We start from the raw sequence: 20,998 nt of genomic DNA on the forward strand, positions 1-20,998 counted from the left end.
CAGGAGCGAGCTTGTGCACCTTATGAGCAGCAGTGACAGAGGCCAGAACACGCCGGCATCCATGGAAAGGAGGTGTAGGATGCCGGCACCGAGGTGATAGACGCTGGCGCTCGCCCGGGGAAGTAGGATGGTGATGATCGGCGGCTGCCACCGTTCCAACATCCCAGGAGTACACAACTGGAAGGTGGAATGCCTGGATCCCAGAGAATGATCTCTTCATCCAGAGATTTTAAAGCGCATTTGCATTCGGTGTAGTTTCCCAGACGTGGATCTCTTTACCTCTCACCTCAATCACAAATGCCCGGACTACGTCACCCAAACCAGGGATCCCAGGGCCATAGGAGCCGACGCTCTGGTTCTGCCCTAGTCATCCTTCAACCTCCTTTATCTTTTTCCTCCCCTTCTACTCCTGCCTCGAGTGCTGAAAAGGGTCAAGGACTCAGGAATCACAGCCATTCTGGTGTCCCCAGACTAGCCTCGCCGGTCTTTGTACGCGGATCTCAGGCTCCTGTTAGCAGACACCCCATGGACGCTTCCTCAGCGGCACAACCTCTTTTCCCGAGGTCCAGTGTTCCACTCTGTTTTAAGGCCCAGAAGACTCAATCCCAAAGAATTTACCATCGCGATTGGTTAGCTTATTGTAGCTGTGTGAATTCCATCCGCCCCACCCCCTCCATTTTTCCATCTCACAAATGACTGCCTCCAGGTTGGCTTGGATTATGGACTCAGATTGGCTACTCTATAACGGGGCAGGTTTCAGCCCCATCTAGTTTTTTTCCTACGCATTTTGACTTTACGTGCTTCAGTTAAGACTTTTTTTGCAGGGAGTCACACATTGTGCTCCTCCTTATCCGTCTCCTCTGGAACCTTGGGATCTCAATCTGGTCCTTGACGCTCTCCAGGCTGCACCCTTTGAACCTTTGTGGGAAGTTTCTCTCAGGATCTTATTTTGGAAGGTAGTTCTCCGTGTGGCAATCACCTATCCGTAGAGTTTCTGAGTTTGCAGCCTTGTCCTGCAAACCTCCATTTACGGTTTTTCATAGGGACAAGGTCGCGCTACTCCATTTCCATATTTCCTTCCTAAGGTAGCTTCCTCATTCCAACTTAATGAGGACATTGTCTTTCCTTCATTTTGTTCTAAATGTTCTCATCCACGTGAACGTGCCTAACATTGCATGGATGTCGTCAGAGCCACTCGGGTCCACATTGCAGCTATGAAGTCCTTCTAAAAGTCGGACTCCCTATTTGTTGTTCCTAAGGGCCCTCATAAGATTGTCCCGGCTTCAAAGGCCACCTTTGCTAGCTGGATCCGGTTGGCCATTAAAAGGGCCTACTCTACTAAGAGTAGGTAACCTCCCTTCCGGGTCACTGCTCATTCTACCAGGGCAGTTGGGGACTCCTGGGAGGTCCTCTGTCAGGTTTCTGCCCTTCAGGTCTGTAAAGCTGTCACCTGGTCCTCGTTACATATTTTTCTGAGGTTTTACTGGATCCATTCTTTGGCCTCTGCCGCTGCCGGTTTGGGTCGGATGGTGCTGCAAAAAGCCATTGTTTAGGCTGCTCGCATGGCTATGATTCTTTTTTACGACCCTAATGGACTACTTTAGGATGTCCAATGGTACTGTGTTCCCCAGTGAGTACTTTAACGAGAAAACAGGATTTTTGTACTTACCAGTAATATCTCTTTCTCGTTAAATTCACTGGGGGACACAGGTTCCGCCCTATTTCTTTACTGTTACATTTTTGGGCTTCTTGAGGTTGCTTTTCTCATGTAAAACATTGTGTTAAATCTTCTCTCCTCTTGGTAAAAACTGAGAAGCTGAGTGTTCAACAGAGGTTATAGCCCAATGGGCGGAGCCACACTTTTTTTTAATATTTACCTAGTTTCCGCCTCCTAGTAACTGTGGTTTATACCCATGATACTGTTTCTCCCAGTGAATTCAACGAGAAAAAGATTTTACTGGTAAGTAGAAAAATTCTGTTATCTATCTGCTCAACTCCTCTTGCGCCATAACATAAGAGACCACACTGCATGTTCCCTTTATATATAATGTCACCTCAGCTGTTGCAGGACCTCAAAGTTCATATCAATCACTGACTGCATAGTGTATCATGTCTTGTGAGATGCGAGCAATGTCTCCCCAGTAACCGCCATGTGTCAAGTTGTAAGGAGTCAGGACTTAATTGTCTGGGGAAATGTCTTCATTTTACTCTTCTAAGCTGCAAATTCACACCTGAGAGAGCTGCCATAAATGTCTGATAAATGGGGTCCCACCTGTTTGTGGAGAACTGGGTGCCCCAACTAGCCTGGTGAGGGGATGACTTCATCCAGGAGGAGAGATGACCACACATGTGCACGACTCTCTCCATTCACTTGTATAGGAGTTCCAGAAACAGCCGAGCACAGCCAGAGGTGGAGCCGCTTCTATCAGACATTTCTGGCATATCCTGGGGAGAAATGTCCATGTTGGGCACACCCGTTTTAATCCATGTGGTGACAGCTCTGTGAAGATGTTTCTCTCAATGATCAATAAGTGAGGTTCTGTATGTCACACATGATGTTGTCCCCTGTATGATTTCCATCTTCTCCTTTCCTCATAAAGACGTCTGCAGTACTAGATCCTCCAGTTCCTCCAGTTTTCTCATCTTCTCCTCCACAACGTTCTTTCTCCTGAAAGACCCACCAAGGATGGACAAGTACAGGAATGAGATGAGCAGAAGAATATTAGACTTCACCTTGGAGATCATCTACCTGCTGAGCGGAGAGGTAAACTTTTCTACATTATAGAACAAGTCACACATAGGGAACGGACAATACATAATAGGAAGTAATTGGAAGAATCCAGTGTCCTGTATAAAATCGTCCAAACCTTCCAAGTGACGTCAAGAAGCCAACAGCAGAAAAGCTGAAGATCAGCCACCAATATGGTCAGTTATGTGTCATGTCACCAGTGCAGCAATAGTAATGTTGTAGAGCAATGAGAATGACAAGGAACCAGGAGGATCAGGATGGCATCTATATAGAAACATAGAAGATGATGGCAGGAGGAGAGCACACGGTCCATCTAGACCCCCCCAATATTATTTATTTTTTAGTTTTGGCCTCGTTCTATTTTCTCAATGTCTTTTTGTAGGTGAGGTCTCCAGTATTACAGATGTGGGGTCACTAGAGGTCTATACAGCGGGGTCACAATCTCCCTCTTTCTACTGAGGGGGGAATACTGTGTTCAGTTCTCTAAGTGTCTCTCTCCATACACAGGAGTACACAATAGTGAAGAAGACATCGGGTGACTGTACGACTCCCATCATCCATGAGTCAGGAGGATGGAGCAGTAGTCAGAGCCCCATCACAGAGCCTCCCCCTCACTCCCGGATACATGAGAAGAAGATCTTAGAACTTATCTACAAGATGACTGAGCTGCTGACTGGAGAGGTGACACTGCTGGGAATGCTGGGAAATTCTACAGTAACAGCACTGGAGTTGTCTGGGTGATGACTGTATCATTGTGTGTGTCAGGTTCCTATAAGGTGTCAGGATGTCACTGTCTATTTCTCCATGGAGGAGTGGGAGTATCTAGAAGGACACAAGGATCTGTACGAGGAGGTCATGATGGAGAACTACCGGCCGCGCACATCACAAGGTAAGAAGATATAGATATAAATATATGTTTGGCATTACTGTGGACACAGGCTGGACTAGCGGCCATGTTGAAGCCATGTTTAGAACACCTGCTGTAAATCTGTGATGTGGGGGCCATTACATTACACATCTGTGCACATTTGTGGAGAGGGTAATTCATCACGTGAGTCTTCTCCTTCCAGGGTGGGACTGGCCCACACGTCATGATGTCATCTCTTTTAGACCACGCTCATATTTTAACCCCTTCCCGCCGCAGTCATTTTTTCAGATTTTAATTTTTTCCTCTCCACCTTCAAACAGCCATAACTTTTTAATTTTTTCGTCGATTGAGCGGCATGAGGGCATATATTTTGCGCGACAAGTTGTAGTTTTCAATAAAAACATTTTGGGTTACCTGCGAGGTTTTGATCACTTTTTATTCCATTTTTTGTGGGAGATGAGATGACTAAAAAAACGTGATTGTCGTTTTTACATTTTCTTATTTTTACGGTGTACACCGTGCGGATTAAATAATGGTATATTAAAATAGTTCAGATTTTTACCATTGCCGCAATACCAATTTTGTTTATTTTTTAGGGGGAAAATCGGTTAAAATCGTGTTTTTTTTTTTTTACTTTTTGAATATTTTTTCTGATACATCATGGAAAAGATTTATTTAACCCCTTCCCGCCGCTGCCCTTTTTCAGATTTTAATTTTAGTTTTTTCCTCCCCACCTTCCAAAAGCCATAACGTCTTTATTTTTCCGTCAATATAGTACTATGAGGGCTTCATTTTTGCGGGAGGAGTTGTAGTTTTTCGTAGCACTATTTATTTTGCCATATAATGTAGTAGGAAACGGGAAAAAAAATATTTGTGGGGTAGAAAATGAAGAAAAAACAGCGATTCCTCCACGTTTTTTTGTGCGCCGTTTTTACGGAATTCACTCTGCAATTAAAACAACATGTTAACTTTATTCTGTGGGTCAATACGATTACGGCGGTACCAAATATATATAGTTTTTTCTATATTTTACTACTTTTACAAGTAAAAACCTAAGTGTAAAAAAGAAAATTTATTTTGTGTCGCCAAATTCCGAGAGCCACAACTTTTTTATTTTTCCGTCGATTAAGTGGTATGCGGGCTTATTTTTTGCGGGATAAGCTGTAGTTTTTTAATAATAAAATTTTGGTGCACATGCGACGGTTTGATCACTTTTTATTTCATTTTTTTTGGGCGATTAGGTGACCAAAAAATAGAGATTCTGGTATTTACAATTTTTTTATTTTTTTTACGGCGTGCACTGTGCGGGTTAAATAATGATATATTGTGTTATAGTTCAGACTTTTACGGACGTGGCGATACCAATTATGTTTATTTATTTTTTTACTATGCTCTAGGGGGAAAATGGGGAAAAGTTTTTTTTTTTAAACTTTTAATAGGTTTTTTTTACACAAAAAAAACAACTTTATTTAACTCATTTTAACTTTTTTCTATTAGTCCCCCTAGGGGACTTTAGACCAGCGATCGTTAGATCGCTTGCACGATAAACTGCAATACTAATGCAGTATATCGTGATTCTGACAGGCATCTATTAAGGCTTAATAGGTGTACAAAGATGGCGGACCTGGGGGCTTTCATCAGGCAGCCGTAGCAACCATCGCCCCCCCCCCCCGCGCGATTCCGTTGCGGGGGTTGCGATGAGCTGTTAGAGGGGGTCGCCTCCCTCTCTCTAACGATTTAAATGCTGTGGTCTCTGTTGACCGCGGCATTTAACGAGTTAAACTATCGGGATCGCACTCGAGCATGATACCGCTAGTTACTCTGAGGTGTCGGCTGTAACAAACAGCCGACACCGACATCGTATGAAGCGGGTTCACTCCGTGAGCCCGCTCCCTACCCCCCCCCCCACCCCACCCGACTTTGGCGTATGGATACGTCAAATGTCGGGAAGGGGTTAACTGATTTATACTTTTCTTTTTATTAGTCCCCCTAGGGGACCTTAACAAGTGATCGTTGGATCGCTTGCACTATATACTGCAACACTAATGTATTGCAGTATTTCGTCTTTCTGACAGACTTCTGTTAAGCTCTGCCAGAGGTAGGTGGTAATAGGAGCACAAAGATGGCAGACCTGGGGGCAAACGTTAGGCCCCCTGGCTGCTATAACAACCATCTGCTTCTAACGATTTAAATGCCACAGTCGCTAATGACTGTGGCATGTAACGGGTTAAACTAGCGGGATCGCTCTCGACCTTGATCCCGCTCGTTACTGTGAAGTTTCGGCTGTATCTTACAGTCATTACCAGGTTTGTATGGAGCGTGCTCAGCCTGTGAGCCCGCTCCATACTTCCCCCTGCACGGCTATGATGTAACTGTATGTCGGGAAGGGGTTAAGAGACCGGGCAAGTCTGAGCAACTTCAATGAGAGTTCAGGAGAACAACAGTTTCCGATATGTCATTCTGCTGATCCTGACTCTGAGGATCACAATGGAAATATAGGAAGAACGGCACTTTCTTTACGTCGAAATGTCAGAACTCTTTAAATTGCTGTAATAAATAAAAACGTTAACATTTACTTTCCCCAACAGCAGTTATTAAAGGTTAAAAAACACTAGAGAGGGTAGAGAATGACGAGGGATGTGGATTTATTATATCTAAACCATCCTCACTGTAAAATCCACTTCCACTGTTACACACACACACACACACACACACATACATACATACATACATACATACATACATACATACATACATACATACATACATACATACATACATACATACATACTGTTATGATGGGGTAGGGAGACAGACAGGTGAGCCCTAATCTACCCGCCACTCAGTAACTGCCTACTTGCAACAGCCCATCCTAGGCGACGGCGTACAACTGGGCGACGGTCCCTACGCTCAATAAGTGCACGACAGACAAGGGTACACAGAAGCTAAGGGAAATGGGGCAGTTGACCACGGCAACACCGTGAGCAACAAGAGTAGTGAACGAGCCGAGTCAAACCAGGAGTTTACGAGGTACCAATCGCAGAGCAGGAGCGTAGTCAGTAAAGCCAGGGTCAAAATGAAGCAAGGTCAATAATAATAGCAGGAGCAGCAGAGCCAGGAAACAGGAAAGAATCACAGGCAAAGGAGGAGCAGGAAATGCAGGTATAAATAGACAGAGGGCAGGAGCTAGCTCGGTCTGGCCAGGCTGTGATAGGCTCTCCCACTCCTCAGCCTCCCAGCCTGATTGGTAGAAGATCGTGTCACTCTCTCAGACTTAGGAGCAGGTGCAGACTGATTACCCACGGGCGTCGACACAGAAGCTGTGTCTGGCAGATCCTTTACACATCCACTATACAATTCACTTCGACTGTGATATATATACATACACACACATACATCCACTATACAATTCACTTCGATTGTGATATATATATATATATACACACACACACACATATACACACATACATACATCCACTATACAATTCACTTCGACTGTGATATATACACACACACACACACACACACACACACACACACACACACACACACACTGTTCATACATAACATTAAAACCAGTGACAGGTGAAGAGAATAACATTGATTATCTGGTTACAATGGCGCCTGACAAGGGAGGTGTATATTAGGCAGCAAGTGATCAGTCAGTTCTTGAAGTAGATGGTGGAAGCAGAGAAATGGGCAGGTGTAAGGACATGAGCGATTGTGACAATAGCCAAATTGTGATGTCTAGATGACCACGGCACAGCATCTCCAAAACGTCCGGTCTTGTGGGGTGTTCTCGGTATGCAGTGGTTAGTATCTGCAAAAAGTGGTCCAAGAAAGGACAACAGGTAAACCAGAGACAGTATCATGGGCGCCCAAGGCTCATAGAATGTGCATGGGGAGCGAAGAATAGTCCAAATGGATCGATACCACAAAAGAGAAACTGTAGCACATATTGCTCAAAAAGTTACTGCTGGCTATGATAGAAAGATGTCAGATCGCACAGAGCATCGCGGCTTACTGCAGTTGAGACTGGCATGCCGACCCCTATCCACCGCTAAAAGTTCCTACAATCGGCACATCAGAACTGGACCATGGAGTAATAGAAGTTGGCCTGGTCTTATGAATCGCATTTTCTTTAACATCTCATGGACAGTCGGGTGCGTGTGCACTGCATCGTTTACTTGGGGAAGATAAAGCACCAGGATGTATTTAACCGAAAATGATTCCTAAAAAAAATATATGACTCGTCCTGCAAACAACAAGGCCTCAAATAACTATGTGAGACATCCGGCGTGATCTGAAGAAAGCAGAAATAGATTGGGCGCTGTCACCGTTGTGTAGATGGGTATAAGAAGAATTATTAGGAATGTACAACGCATTTCAAGGTCGATCTGAGCTCTTCTGGTAAATTGTACCTGATGCTGGAGGCCTGTAGGTTGGAGCAGCGGTCACAGACCCTACTTGAATCTGCAAACAAACTTATCCTAGAGTTGTGCCTGATGCAGAACTGATTCTGATGAGCATTACTGTGTAGCCTTAAAAATAGAAAGTTATGGCTGATGGAATGTGAGGAGGCAAAAACAAAAAAATTATCTTGGTCCTTATGGCAAAAATGGCTCAGTGCTTTAGCTGCTAAAAAGCACATGACACCTTGGCATTTTTTTTGCCTAGCAGGGCATTCTTAAAAGAGATGCGTCCTGCTGCGTTCAAGTGTGTATGTTCAATATGATAGCGTAATATCATTATTCTAGAGTAAAAAGCCGTCTCTCCCCTGCGACACCATTAGCTCTCATTTGCCCTTCGGCCACATCAGGCCTGCAAACTACCACTAGGACCCAAGGACAGTTGGTGAGGACCAATGTTCGCTCTAAGACTTAGCAGCTCCTGAGCGGAGCAGTTAGGGAGCAGGGCAAGTCTCCATCAATGGTGGGCGTTCTAATGACCAAAAGTAATACCCCCAGTAAACACTAATATAGCGTACTAAATGAGACCATAAGAAAACTTATTTTGAGTTTGTTTTAATTACTTTTATAAATACTATAATATTACAAGTACACCAGTAAAATAGACAGTTATAAACTATTGTTAGCACTACCTTTTTATGTAAGTATTCACAAATGCATGTTACGATTCCCCTTGTCCCTACATACTAACAGTATCACACTGTGCAGGGACACGTCCTCCTGACAAGGGTAATGGTAACATCCATTTGTCTATCAGTCCTGGACTTCACAAAGACTTTTTGTGAAATACAAGGATTTCCTATAATAAACTTCATGACGACTTCTCCCAGCCATGACCCATTTCTGCAGATTTTGCCACTCAGATGTCTTTGGCTCATCACTTTTCCTACATTTCCACACCTACAAACAAAGATTAAAATTAGCATGGTGCCGCACACTGTGCCCCTAAATATAATAGCACCATATACCATGCCCCTGAATATAATTGTGTTAAACACTGTAAAGTAAAGCACCACATACACACAGCCCCCTGTAGATGGCACCACACACACCACGTATAGATAGCGTCACACACGGCCCCTGTAGATAGCATCACACACAACCCCCTATAGATAGCGCCACACACAGCCCTACATGTAGATAGCGCCACACACAGCCCCCCTGTGGATAGTGCCACACCTAGCCCCCCTGTGGATAGCGCCACACCCAGCCCCCCTGTGGATAGCGCCACACGCAGCCCACATGTGGATAGCGCCACACGCAGCCCCCTGTGGATAGCACCACACGCAGCCCCCTGTGGATAGCGCCACACGCAGCCCCCCTGTGGATAGCGCCACACGCAGCCCCCCTGTGGATAGCGCCACACGCAGCACCCCTGTGGATAGCGCCACATGCAGCCCCCCTGTGGATAGCGCCACACGCAGCACCCCTGTGGATAGCGCCACATGCAGCCCCCCTGTGGATAGCGCCACACGCAGCCCCCCTGTGGATAGCGCCACACGCAGCCCACATGTGGATAACGCCACACGCATCACCCCTGTGGATAGCGCCACACGCAGCACCCCTGTGGATAGCGCCACATGCAGCCTCCCTGTGGATAGCGCCACACGCAGCACCCCTGTGGATAGCGCCACATGCAGCCCCCCTGTGTATAGCGCCACACGCAGCCCCCCTGTGGATAGCGCCACACGCAACCCCCCTGTGGATAGCGCCACACGCAGCCCCCCTGTGGATAGCGCCACACGCAGCCCCCTGTAGATAGCGCCACACGCAGCCCCCTGTAGATAGCGCCACACGCAGCCCACTGTAGATAGCGCCACACGCAGCCCCCTGTAGATAGCGCCACACGCAGCCCCCTGTAGATAGCGCCACACGCAGCCCCCTGTAGATAGCGCCACACGCAGCTCCCTGTAGATAGCGCCACACGCAGCCCACTGTAGATAGCGCCACACATACACAGCCCTGTGAAAAGCGCAACACAGCCCACCCCCTCTTGTGTATATAGTGCCACACAGCCCCCTCTTGTAAATAGTGCCACACAGCCCCCCTCTTGTGGATAGTGCCACACAGCCCCCCTCTTGTAAATAGTGCCACACAGCCCCCCCTCTTGCTAATAGTGCCACACAGCCCCCTCAAAAAAAATATTGTACTTACCTTGCCTTGTTCCCGGAACGGACGGAGCGCTGCACAGCCTTGCGGGCAGGACGCTTGCGCAGACCAGCGTTATGCAGTGACGCCAGCCTGCGAATGGGGTCTTCCCAAAGCGTTATAGACGTCATCATTTGTATCTGCATCCTGAGGACACAGATACAAGTGAATGTGGCTGTTGCTAGCGCCTGGGCCCCCCCTCCGGTGCTAGCGACCCCACCGGGCATGATCTGCCACTCCATCCACCCGCGACAGTGCGTGGACTTAGTGTATGTTTAGTGAGCACATCCGTGCACTTTATAGGGAACAGTGGTGGGGGACACAAATACTATAATTCATTTACGCTCTAAACATAAACATGGAATTGCAGGTCTTGAGAGAAGTGTCTGATATATAGACCGATATACAATAGTCATGTATTCATTCACTGTGTGTTTCCTACAGATGGATCCAGTAGGAGAAATCCACCAGAGAGATTGTATTCTCAGGACTCTCCAGAGGAAAATCACAATGTCCCAGGGAATCCTCAGGTAGATGAAGCTGAGTCCTATACTCGATCAATATAGGGGTGTGTGTATCTTTTTGGTCCTGCAGTTATAGATGTGGTCATAGATTTTGGTGGTTTCTTATGTTGATGTGTTAGATTCTTCGCACTTTGCTCTATTGTACTGAATTGTTACATATTTGAAATCAGGGGGAAGATCTGACTAATATTAAAGTGGAGGATGAAGCAGAAGAAGAGCGAATGAGGGGCGATCAACCGTGTAAGAGTGAAGTTGAGGAGGAAATTCCAGGAGGTGTTACCACAGGTTAGTAATAATGAATTCATAAAGTGACTTCAACGACAAGCGGAACCGAACACTAAAGGTAGTAGAAGATGGAGACGCATAAATAGAGTGGATGGCAGACGAATAGCATGAAAGCATTTAAAGAGGATCTGGCACTTGTTTATTCATTCCCTATCTCCTAACTAATCTAATAGGCGCTTTGCTGTTTATGGACATTTTTCGAAATATGCTAATTTAGCTCTAATAGTCAAAAAGGAGGTGACTCTTTCTTTTCACTCTCGGCAGTGTAATGTTTTCTGTAGGACACTGATAGAAGAATTTATTTACTAATCAAGGAGTCGTCTGAATAGAGATGCGCTTCTTTTATTCTTATTGATAAGGAATGACCGTTTTTATACATATTCTGAGAAGAACATGTCTGGACTAGTTCTTGTTACATTTTGCTTCATATATCACAATTGACAACTAATTAGAAGTTAAACCTCTGGAAATTCTAATCTCCCTTTTTAGGAATTCAGCTACCCCCTCCTCCATATATAATATCAGTTATCTTAACAATAAAACATATTAGACATTTTGTTAGTCAAGGCTTTACAGATGCACATTTTAGTCTTCATTAGATAAAGTAATCATAAATGTAAAACTTTCCTAACATTCCCCCCTGTTGTAAATTTATCATGGAATGTACTGTGACACATCCAAAACCGATTTTCTTCTTCAAAATCTTGTCATGGGGTGTTTCCAAGCCATCATAAGTCCTCATTTTGAATTTCTTGGTACATTGTTTTAGTAATTGAAGTGTCAATGAGTCTCTGAATTAGTCCCCTTATGCAAGAAATGCAACAACACTCACGAGTTACAAGTATTGCTGCAACTGTTGCTAAGGAAATCAATGGACTGGATATGTGGTTACTCCATTTTCCAAAACATCCTTCAAGCCAATTTAGTGAAGATGTCATTTATTCCAGAGTTTTCCACAAGCTCTTCGGACAGGGAATTGAGTCCTTCCAATGCCGTGGTAATACAACCATCAGGAGCTGTATTATTGGGAATAAAAGTACAACAGAAGATACAAACATTTTGCAGACGCCCTCTCTTTTTTCGAGTAACATATCCAGGGCCATTCTATTTTACCATGTCATTAAAGGGAATGTGTCGCTAGAAAAATGTTTTCTTTTTCTTTAGTTAAACAGTTATTGTATGAATGCTTAAACACTGTCCAAATTTTTTCAATTTTTTTCACGAGTCTGGAAATATTATAAATTCGATTCTAATTTATAACATTTCCCAGTGCTGGTCACTAGATGGAGCAATTCCCAAAATTGCAGCATTGCATGTGGTAAAGCAACCACATTGCTTTATGCTGCAAATTTGGTGTAAACACACTCGCTCTAGTAAGCTCACAGAATCCCCCCTCCTTTATCCTGGCTAGTGCCAGGAGAAAGGAGGGGCTTGAACGGTCTAACCTCCTACACTGTGTGTCGCCATTTTTTGAGCTAACACACAGTGTAGTAGGTTTACATACAGTAGTAAACACACAGTGAAACACGTACATACACAGACCTAACTTACCTGCTCCTGCTGCCGCCGCTCCCTCTGTTACGTCCGCTCCGGTCTGCTCCCTCCGCTCCTCGTGCTTGCTTCAGAACACGAGTCCGGAAGCCTCGACCGGAAGTTTGTCATCTCACAGTTTGGCCGCGGCTTCCGGTCGACATGAACATGGCGCCGGATTTCGCTCTAGCGAAGACCTGACTTTTGGTCTGTGTGGGAGCGGCGCATGCGCCGCTCCCACACAGACCGCGTACGCTATAGTGGATGGAACGGCTCCCGTTCGCATTCACTATGGGGATGTGTGTGCCGTATTCCATCACTGTATGTGTCGTTAATCGACACATACAGAGATGGCAAAAAAAATGGCAGCCCCCATAGAGAAGAAAAAGTTAAAAAATATAAAAAAGGAAAACACAAACACACACATAAATAAAAGATTTTATAATAAAACACTAAATGCAAATTGCTATCAAAATTTTTTTTTTTTCGTGACACTCGCCCTTTTTAAGATATAGGTCCCAACTGATCTGCAATGCCCTTTATTGCATCTCTGGTATAATTAACAACTCTCTGTTGATTGTAATAAATATAATTAATGCAGTCGACATTCTTATTTATCGTAGACCACCAGAAAAGTACAGACTCGAAGCCTGATGCAATCTGATGTCGGGCCTTAAACTCATTTGGCACCCCTCGTGGGAAATACCTATTTCATCTATGTATATTCTATGGTCAAAGGAACCTCCAGGGTTAGACCGCTTATAGCTATTCAGATAGTCTCCAGGGCTATTTTCTTATTCTCTGAAACTCAGGGGCTGAAATCAAGTGGAATGGCATCAGAAGCTGAACCAGAGTACAGCTTCCACACCACTTGGCCAGTAGCCTAGGTCTCAGCTGTTTCCACATAGCCATCAGAGATCAGTCCTTGCCCTTGTCTGGTTGGTAAACCAATTAGAGGAGTAATTACCATTATCGGTACCAATATCTATGGTGGTTTCACAAAACTCTTCAGTGAGGTTCCCTACTTTCTTACCTTGCCCATTCCTCAGAAAGCAGGTATAGTTGCCTGGGTATGCAACTACTAAGGGAGGGATTTCATCTCTCCCCACAGGTGGGTACAATAAAGAGCGTGTCTTACATAATTTATCACCTGGATTATATGATGCATTATATAAAGTAACACGCATTGCAGACCTTGGGGGTTCTCCTTATCTGATAGCCTGAAAGGTATAGTAGCCAGATGTGGCCTAAGTTTTGCTCAAGCGATACAGTTAGTTCTATTATTTTGGATTGCAGTGTATCCTGTCCGAGCTAACCATTCATTTTTATCACTGTAACCGGTTTCTAATGCCAATTTATCTTCATAAGTGAAATTGGCCAGATAAACTATAGAGGGTAGGTCTATCTTTGGGGCTAAAGGACTTTCAGTTACATCCTTTGTCTTAACTTCAATAAAATGCCCTATAGGGTCATTACCTGAAACATCAGCTCCTATCAAAAATGACTGGTTACATTTGGTGGAATTTGTACAGGAAGAGGTAGGTTTCTTAATAATAAGTAACCTTTCTTTTAAAGAGGGATTACTGGCATAATCTCCGTAGTCGGGCATAGCCGTAATCCATACAGCCAAAGTCCATGAACTGCACATCCTAGCTTTATATGTGTTTGTATAGAATAGATGTGTTTGCTGACCTTGTTAACTTGGCTGATTCTTGTCACGGTCACAGGGTATGTGGACCCACTCGGCCTCTCCTCCGTATTGGAGAGGCAGCTTACCAGGTCACAGTCTATATGAAAGTCAATAGTAGATAGTAACGCTTTGGTACCTGAAGTAGTCCAGACGGTGGCTGTGACTTCAGCACGGATGGAGGCCGGTGCAGCAGGTAGCACCAGACATGGCGGGCAGTATCCGATGTGGCAGAAGACACTGGACGTGGCAAACGACAGTAGATGCCGTAGACACGACTTCAACACTGGTAGGCACAGGAACAAGAACAGCACGGGATACAGGAACAGGCAACAGGGCACGGGTAACAACTGGAATGGGAAACACTAAGGGACCATTTGCAAGACAGATTGGGATAAACTAACAACGCTCAGGCAAGGATCAGAAGGGCTGGGGCCTTCTTATAGACCAGGAAATCATGGGTCGTTGTTGATCATGATTTCCTGATATGTGCGCGCAGACCCTTTACGGATGGGCACGTGCGTGAGCGCGCACCCCACGGGACACAGCAGAACGGAGCGGAAGTGAGCGCTGGCGTCTCCTAGGAAGGAGATGGGGACCAGCGCTCACGGACCAGTGGTTGCGGGCGTCGGGAAGTGAGTAAACCCGACGGCCCGTGGCCATTGATGCTACAGTATCCCCCCTCTTACGCCCCCTCTTTCTGGGGCCAGAGCGAGAGAGGAATTTTTTAATAAGATCAGGAGCACTGAGGTTCTCTTCTGTCTCCCAGAACCTCTCCTCAGGACCAAACCCTCTCCAGTCCACCAAATAGAAAGTCCTTCCTCCTACCATTTTGCAGTCCAGGATCTCCCTCACCTCGAATACATCAGAAGAACCGCTGGGAGCAACTGTGGAACTAGAAGTCTTGCTGTAGCGGTTCAGGACCACAGGTTTCAGGAGGGACAAATGAAAGGAGTTGGGGGTTCTGAGGGTAGAGGCAGCCGCAGCTTATAGGAGTTTATCTGTTGCAGAATCTCGAAAGGACCAAGGAACCTGGGAACAAATTTGTATGAGGGTACCTTCAAACGAATGTTCCGAGAGGACAGCCAGACTTTAGTACCGGGAAGATACTGAGGCGGCTGTCTTCTCTTTGTATCTGCCTTTTGCTTCGTGCGAACGACTGCCAGCAAAATAGAGGACCGAGTCTGTTGCCAGATTTGCAGAAAGTCCCCATATACAGAGTGCGCAGCGGGTACCTGAGATGAAGTCGACACTGGAAGAGGGACTCTAGGATGTTGACTGTACACAAAGTGAAATGGAGTGGAAGTGGTGGACTCACTTGTGTGATTGTATGAGAACCCGGCCCATGGAAGAAGCTGTACCCAGTTATCGTGCTGTGAAGAGATAATTCTCCATGATCTGGTTGATCCTCTCAACTTGCCCATTGGACTGGGGGTGATAGGCTGAGGAAAAGTCCAAACTCACATCCAGGAGTTTACAGAGGGCTCTCCAGAACTTTGAAGTAAACTGAACCCCCCAGTTGGACACAATGTGAAGAGGTAGGCCATGCAAGCGAAAGATGTGTTGAATGAAGAGACTCGCCAGTCGGGGAGCAGAAGGTAGGCCGGTCAGCGGGATAAAAATTTGCCATTTTAGAGAACCGGTCCACCACCACCCAGACAGTGTTGCATCCTGCTGAGGGGGGAAGGTCTGTGACAAAGTCCATTGCAATGTGGTGCCAGGGGGCATTGGGTACAGGCAGAGGTTGAAGCAGGCTGGCCGGCTTGGAGTGAGTCACTTTGTTAGAAACACACACCGTGCAAGAAGAGACAAAGTCCAGAAACAACTTTAGGTAGCGTGGGCCACCGGAAGTGACGAGAAATCAGGTCTCGGGTCTTATGGACACCAGCGTGCCCAGCTAGTTTAATACTGTGTCCCCAGCGGAGAATTCTTATCCTGTCTGCAAACCAAACAAAAGTCCTCCCCGGAGGGATGTCTCTAATTTGCAGAGGATTAGCAGTGACAATGCAGGACGGGTCTATGATAGTCTGAAGGGACCCCACTGTGTCTTCCGTCTCAAACGATCTGGACAGGGCATCGGCCCTCACATTCTTGTCAGCGGGACGGTAGTGGAGCAGAAATTGGAAATGGGTGAAGAACATCGACCACCTGGCGTGACGAGGATTAAGTAGTTGAGCGGACTGAAGGTAGGTAAGGGTTTTGTGGTCGGTGTAGATCAAGATGGGGGGAGCTGCGCCCTCTAGAAGATGTCTCCACTCCTCCAGAGCCAATTTGATGGCCAGTAGCTCCCGATCTCCAACAGAGTAATTGTGCTCAGCAGAAGAAAGAAGTCTTCAGTAGTAGCCACAAACTACTGCCTTTCCTTTGGAGCTCCTCTTTAACAGAAGTGCTCCTGTACCAACAGAGGAAGCGTCCACCTCCAATGAGAACTGCCGAGATACGTCAGGATGATGGAGGATCGAAGCTGAAGTGAAGGCTTTCTTGAGGCTAATGAATGCGGACTCTGACTCTGGAGTCCATACCTTGGCATTCACACCCTTCTTGGTAAGGGTAGAGATGGGAGCCGTCAGAGATGAGAAGTTTGGAATAAACTGCCGGTAGAAATTGACGAATCCCAGGAACCGTTGTATGGCCCTTAGGCCTTGAGGACGTGGCCATTCCAGGACAGACTTTAGTTTCTCAGGTTCCATCTTAAGACCTTGATCCGAGATGATGTAGCTCAGGAAGGGCAAAGCCTTCTTTTCAATGACGCACTTCTCCAATTTGGCATATAAGCGATTCCCTCTTAGTCGCAGGAGAACCTGACAGACATGCCTCCGATGAGTCATCAGATCTGGGGAGAAAATATCATCGAGATAAACCACAACACACACATAGAGTAGATCTTGGAAAATATCATTGACGAATTCCTGAAATATAGCGGGAGCGTTACACAGTCCAAAGGGCATCACTAGGTATTCGTAGTGCCCATCGTGAGTGTTAAATGGCTTCTTCCATTCGTCACCCCGGTGAATCCGGATTAGGTTATAAGCCCCCCGCAGATCTAGCTTAGAAAAAATGTTGGCTCCTCGTATGCGATCAAACAGCTCGGATATAAGTGGCAAAGGGTATTTGTTCTTGACCGTGATCTGGTTGAGACCACGGTAGTCCATGCAGGGTCGAAGAGATCCATCTCTCTTCTTAACGAAGAAGAAGCCGGCCCCAGCCAGCGAGGAAGATTTTCATATAAAACCCCTCTCCAAATTCTCCTTGATATAGGCTGACCTAGATAACGTCTCTGGCAAGGAGAGAGGATATACCCGTCCACGGGGAAGAGCAGCATTAGGAACCAGTTCAATGGGACAGTCATAATTCTGATGTGGAGGCAACGTCTCAGCTTCTCGTTTGACGAAGACATCCGCAAAACTGGCATACAGAGATGGTAGACCGGAGAGTGATTGAGGCAGAGGGGGCATAATAGGATGGACTTGTGGCAGGCAATGGCTATGGCATCTGGAACCCCAATGAAGAACTTCTCCGGAACTCCGGTCAAGAACCGGGGCGTGTAGGCGGAGCCATGGCAGACCCAGCAGGATAGGATTGATAGCCTTAGGTAGTACCAGGAAGGTGATCTGCTCCGAGTGAAGAGCTCCAACCCGTAGTGTCAACGGCTCCGTGATGAGCATAATCGGATCGGGCAATGGTAGATCATTCACAGAGGCAACAGCCAGGGGTCTCTCCAGACGGACTGTGGGTAGACATAAACGATCCACTAGATCCTGCTGGATGAAATTAGCAGCCGCTCCAGAGTCCAGATAAGATAGGCTGAGGAAGGATGTGACGTCTCTCCGCAGACTATGGTCACAGGAATCAATAATTTGGGAGAGGTTTTTAACGTTTGGAGACATTCCACCTCTCCAACCAACCCTAGGTACTGGAGTTTCCAGGTTTCTGTGGGCATTGGCGCACAAAATGACCATTAAGGCCACAATACATACATAGTCCAGAGGAGCGTCTGCACTGCTTCTTCTGTTCAGATAACCGGACTCTATCTACCTGCATGGGTTCTTCAGATAGCGCCCTATGGGAAGGCAATAGTGGTCTCGGGACTGAGGGTGCTGGTCTGTGGACCCGGCTCTCCTGTCGAACCTCCTGAGTGCGCTCCCGGATTCTCATATCAACCCGGGTGGCTAACAGGATGAGGGCATCCAAGGTAGAAGGAAGGTCGCGGGCTGCCAGTTTGTCCTTGATGTGAGTGGACAGTCCCTGCCAGAAGGTCGCCACCAGTGCCTCATTGTTCCATGCCAGCTCGGCTGCCAGGGTACGGAAGGAGATAGCATACTCCCCTACTGTGGAACCCTCTTGCTTGAGGGTCAACAGAGTAGGGGCGGCAGAGAATGTTCGACCCGGCTCCTCGAACACGGCACGAAAGGACTGCAGGAACAAGGCTAGGTCCAAGGATACAGGTCCTTGTTGCTCCAAGATTGGGTTCACCCATGCAACGGCCTTGCCAGCAAGAAGGGAGATGATAAATGTTACCTTGGCCTCCTCGGATGGGAAGAGATGAGCCCGTAGTCTAAAATGAACCGTGCATTGGTTAATAAATCCTCTACATGCTCTGGGATCACCGAGGTAGCTAGGAGGAAGAGGCAGCAGAACCGTGGATCCGGATCAAACAGGAGGAGCAACGGGCAGTGGTACAGCAACAGCTTCAGGAGAAAGAACCGGAGGTGGAACAGTAAGTAGATCCAGACGGACCAGGATAGAATTCACAGCCTCAAGGAGTTGATCCTGACGTGTGCGTAGGTCATGCATCTCCGTCTGTATCTTCTGGACTGCGGTCTTGGGCTGGCCAGCGGGTCCCATGGCCTGTGCGTACTGTCACGGTCACAGGGTATGTGGACCCACTAGGCCGCTCCGCCGTAGCGGAGAGGCAGCTGACCAGGTCGCAGTCTATATGAAAGTCAATAGTAGATAGTAACGCTTGGGTACCTGAACTAGTCCAGACGGTGGCTTCAGCACGGATGGAGGCCGGTGCAGCAGGTAGCGCCAGACGTGGTGGGCAGTATCCGACGTTGCAGAAGACACTGAACGTTGCAGAAGACACTGGACGTTGCAGAAGACACTGGACGTGGCAGAAGACACTGGTTGTGGCAGAAGACACTGGACGTGGCAAACGACAGCAGGTGCAGTAGACACGACTCCAACACTGGTAGGCACAGGAACAAGAACAGCAAGGGATACAGTAACCGGGCACGGGTAACAACTGGAACGGGAAACACTAAGGGACCATTTGCAAGACAGATTGGGATAAACTAACAACGCTCAGGCAAGGATCAGAAGGGCTGGGGCCTTCTTATAGACCAGGAAATCATGGGCCGTTGATGATGATGATTTCCTGATGTGCGCGGGCTGGCCCTTTAAGGACGGGCACGGGCGTGCGGGCGCACCCTACGGGACACAGCAGAACTGAGCGGAAGTGAGCGCTGGCGTCTCCTAGGAAGGGGATGGGTACCAGCGCTCACGGATCCATGGCTGGTGGTGTCGGGAGGTGAGTAAATCCGACGGCCCTTGGCCATGGACGCTACAATTCTCCTCTATTTCGATTATATTTTAACCATCCATTGTTTCCAGTTCTGAGCAGGTCACAAAATTCTAACTGCAATGTCGCTGTTCGTCCTTCACTAAAGTTAAAGAGGCTTTGTCACCAGACTACAAGTGCCCCATCTCCTACACAACCCGATCACAGTAATCCTACAATCATGACCCTATGTATCATCATTCCTAGATCTGATCTCCTTTTCCCTAGGGTATTCACATAGATAGTACAAATGTACTTAGCTTACAAATTAGTATATTCAGATATGTTTCTATCCGTGCATTGGTCTCTAACCACAGCGCAAAATTCTATTTCATATGTTGCAATTGCACCTTCAGTGAAATTAAAATATTTAACCCCTCCAATCTAAGTCTTCAGGGAATCCTTTCCCCTGAGCCGGTTTCCCACGGATCCCATACCTCAGGTTGACATACCTTGGACCCCCATAGGATACCTAGAATAACTAATAACATTTTGCCCTGTCTCCTCCCAGGCTCTGGATGTTTTCTTCGCTTAAGTTTGAGACCAGTCACTTCTAACAAATGGCCACCCTCTGTAATCAGTCGTTTATAGCCTAGGAATATAGTGGCAATTCCCTAACTACCTTTCATCTACTATCTTTACGGCCGTAGGTGTGGTAAATAGTACCTGATATGGTCCTTCCCAACGAGGATGATACCAGTGTTTTTTTTTTATAACTTTGATCAGGATCCAATTTCCTGGCTTCACAGGTTCAGGTACAGTTTCACCTGGAATACAATTAGAAATAGGAACTTCCTTGTTGGTTAACATTTGCCATATATTCATCAAGTGTAAAATCAGACTCCTCATCCATCTTAGAGAATGTATTTAAATGTGGTATTACAAGTGGTCTACCATACATCATTTCAAAAGGTGTCAAACCTGATGCTGTCGGAGTCACATGCATATTTAGGACTACTAATGGTAAACAATATACCCAATTCTTCCTAGTCTCTTCCATTGTTTTCTTGAGTTTGTTTTTTAGTATCCCATTGTCGCTGTATATTTTCTCCGGTATCCCCAACCTAGGTATTATCTCCTTTACCAATGCTTTAGCGACTGTGATAGCACCTGGGCTTACTGTAGGGAATACTTCCACCCATTTGGTAAATAGATTATTAATCACTAAGCAATATTTC

The 20,998-nt window shown here is 46.4% G+C and overlaps 1 protein-coding gene across 2 annotated transcripts in view; it reads left to right on the plus strand.

Moving 5' to 3' along the window:
* LOC142673167 (uncharacterized) overlaps window positions 1-20,998 on the plus strand; it is a 109,079-nt gene that overhangs the window by 41,601 nt on the left and 46,480 nt on the right. Inside the window, exons 2-6 of one of the 2 annotated variants that reach the window (XM_075847177.1) lie at window positions 2,601-2,764; window positions 3,257-3,430; window positions 3,515-3,638; window positions 10,679-10,764; window positions 10,929-11,043. The exons of the other annotated variant lie outside the window; for it this stretch is intronic. Of the exons in view, the coding sequence (XP_075703292.1) occupies window positions 2,687-2,764; window positions 3,257-3,430; window positions 3,515-3,638; window positions 10,679-10,764; window positions 10,929-11,043 (577 nt within the window). The 5' untranslated portion in view covers window positions 2,601-2,686. The remainder of the gene's footprint in view (window positions 1-2,600; window positions 2,765-3,256; window positions 3,431-3,514; window positions 3,639-10,678; window positions 10,765-10,928; window positions 11,044-20,998) is intronic. 2 annotated transcript variants of the gene reach the window in all.

This window comes from Rhinoderma darwinii, assembly GCF_050947455.1.
Source record: "Rhinoderma darwinii isolate aRhiDar2 chromosome 1 unlocalized genomic scaffold, aRhiDar2.hap1 SUPER_1_unloc_4, whole genome shotgun sequence".
Classification (NCBI taxonomy): Eukaryota; Metazoa; Chordata; class Amphibia; order Anura; family Rhinodermatidae; genus Rhinoderma; species Rhinoderma darwinii.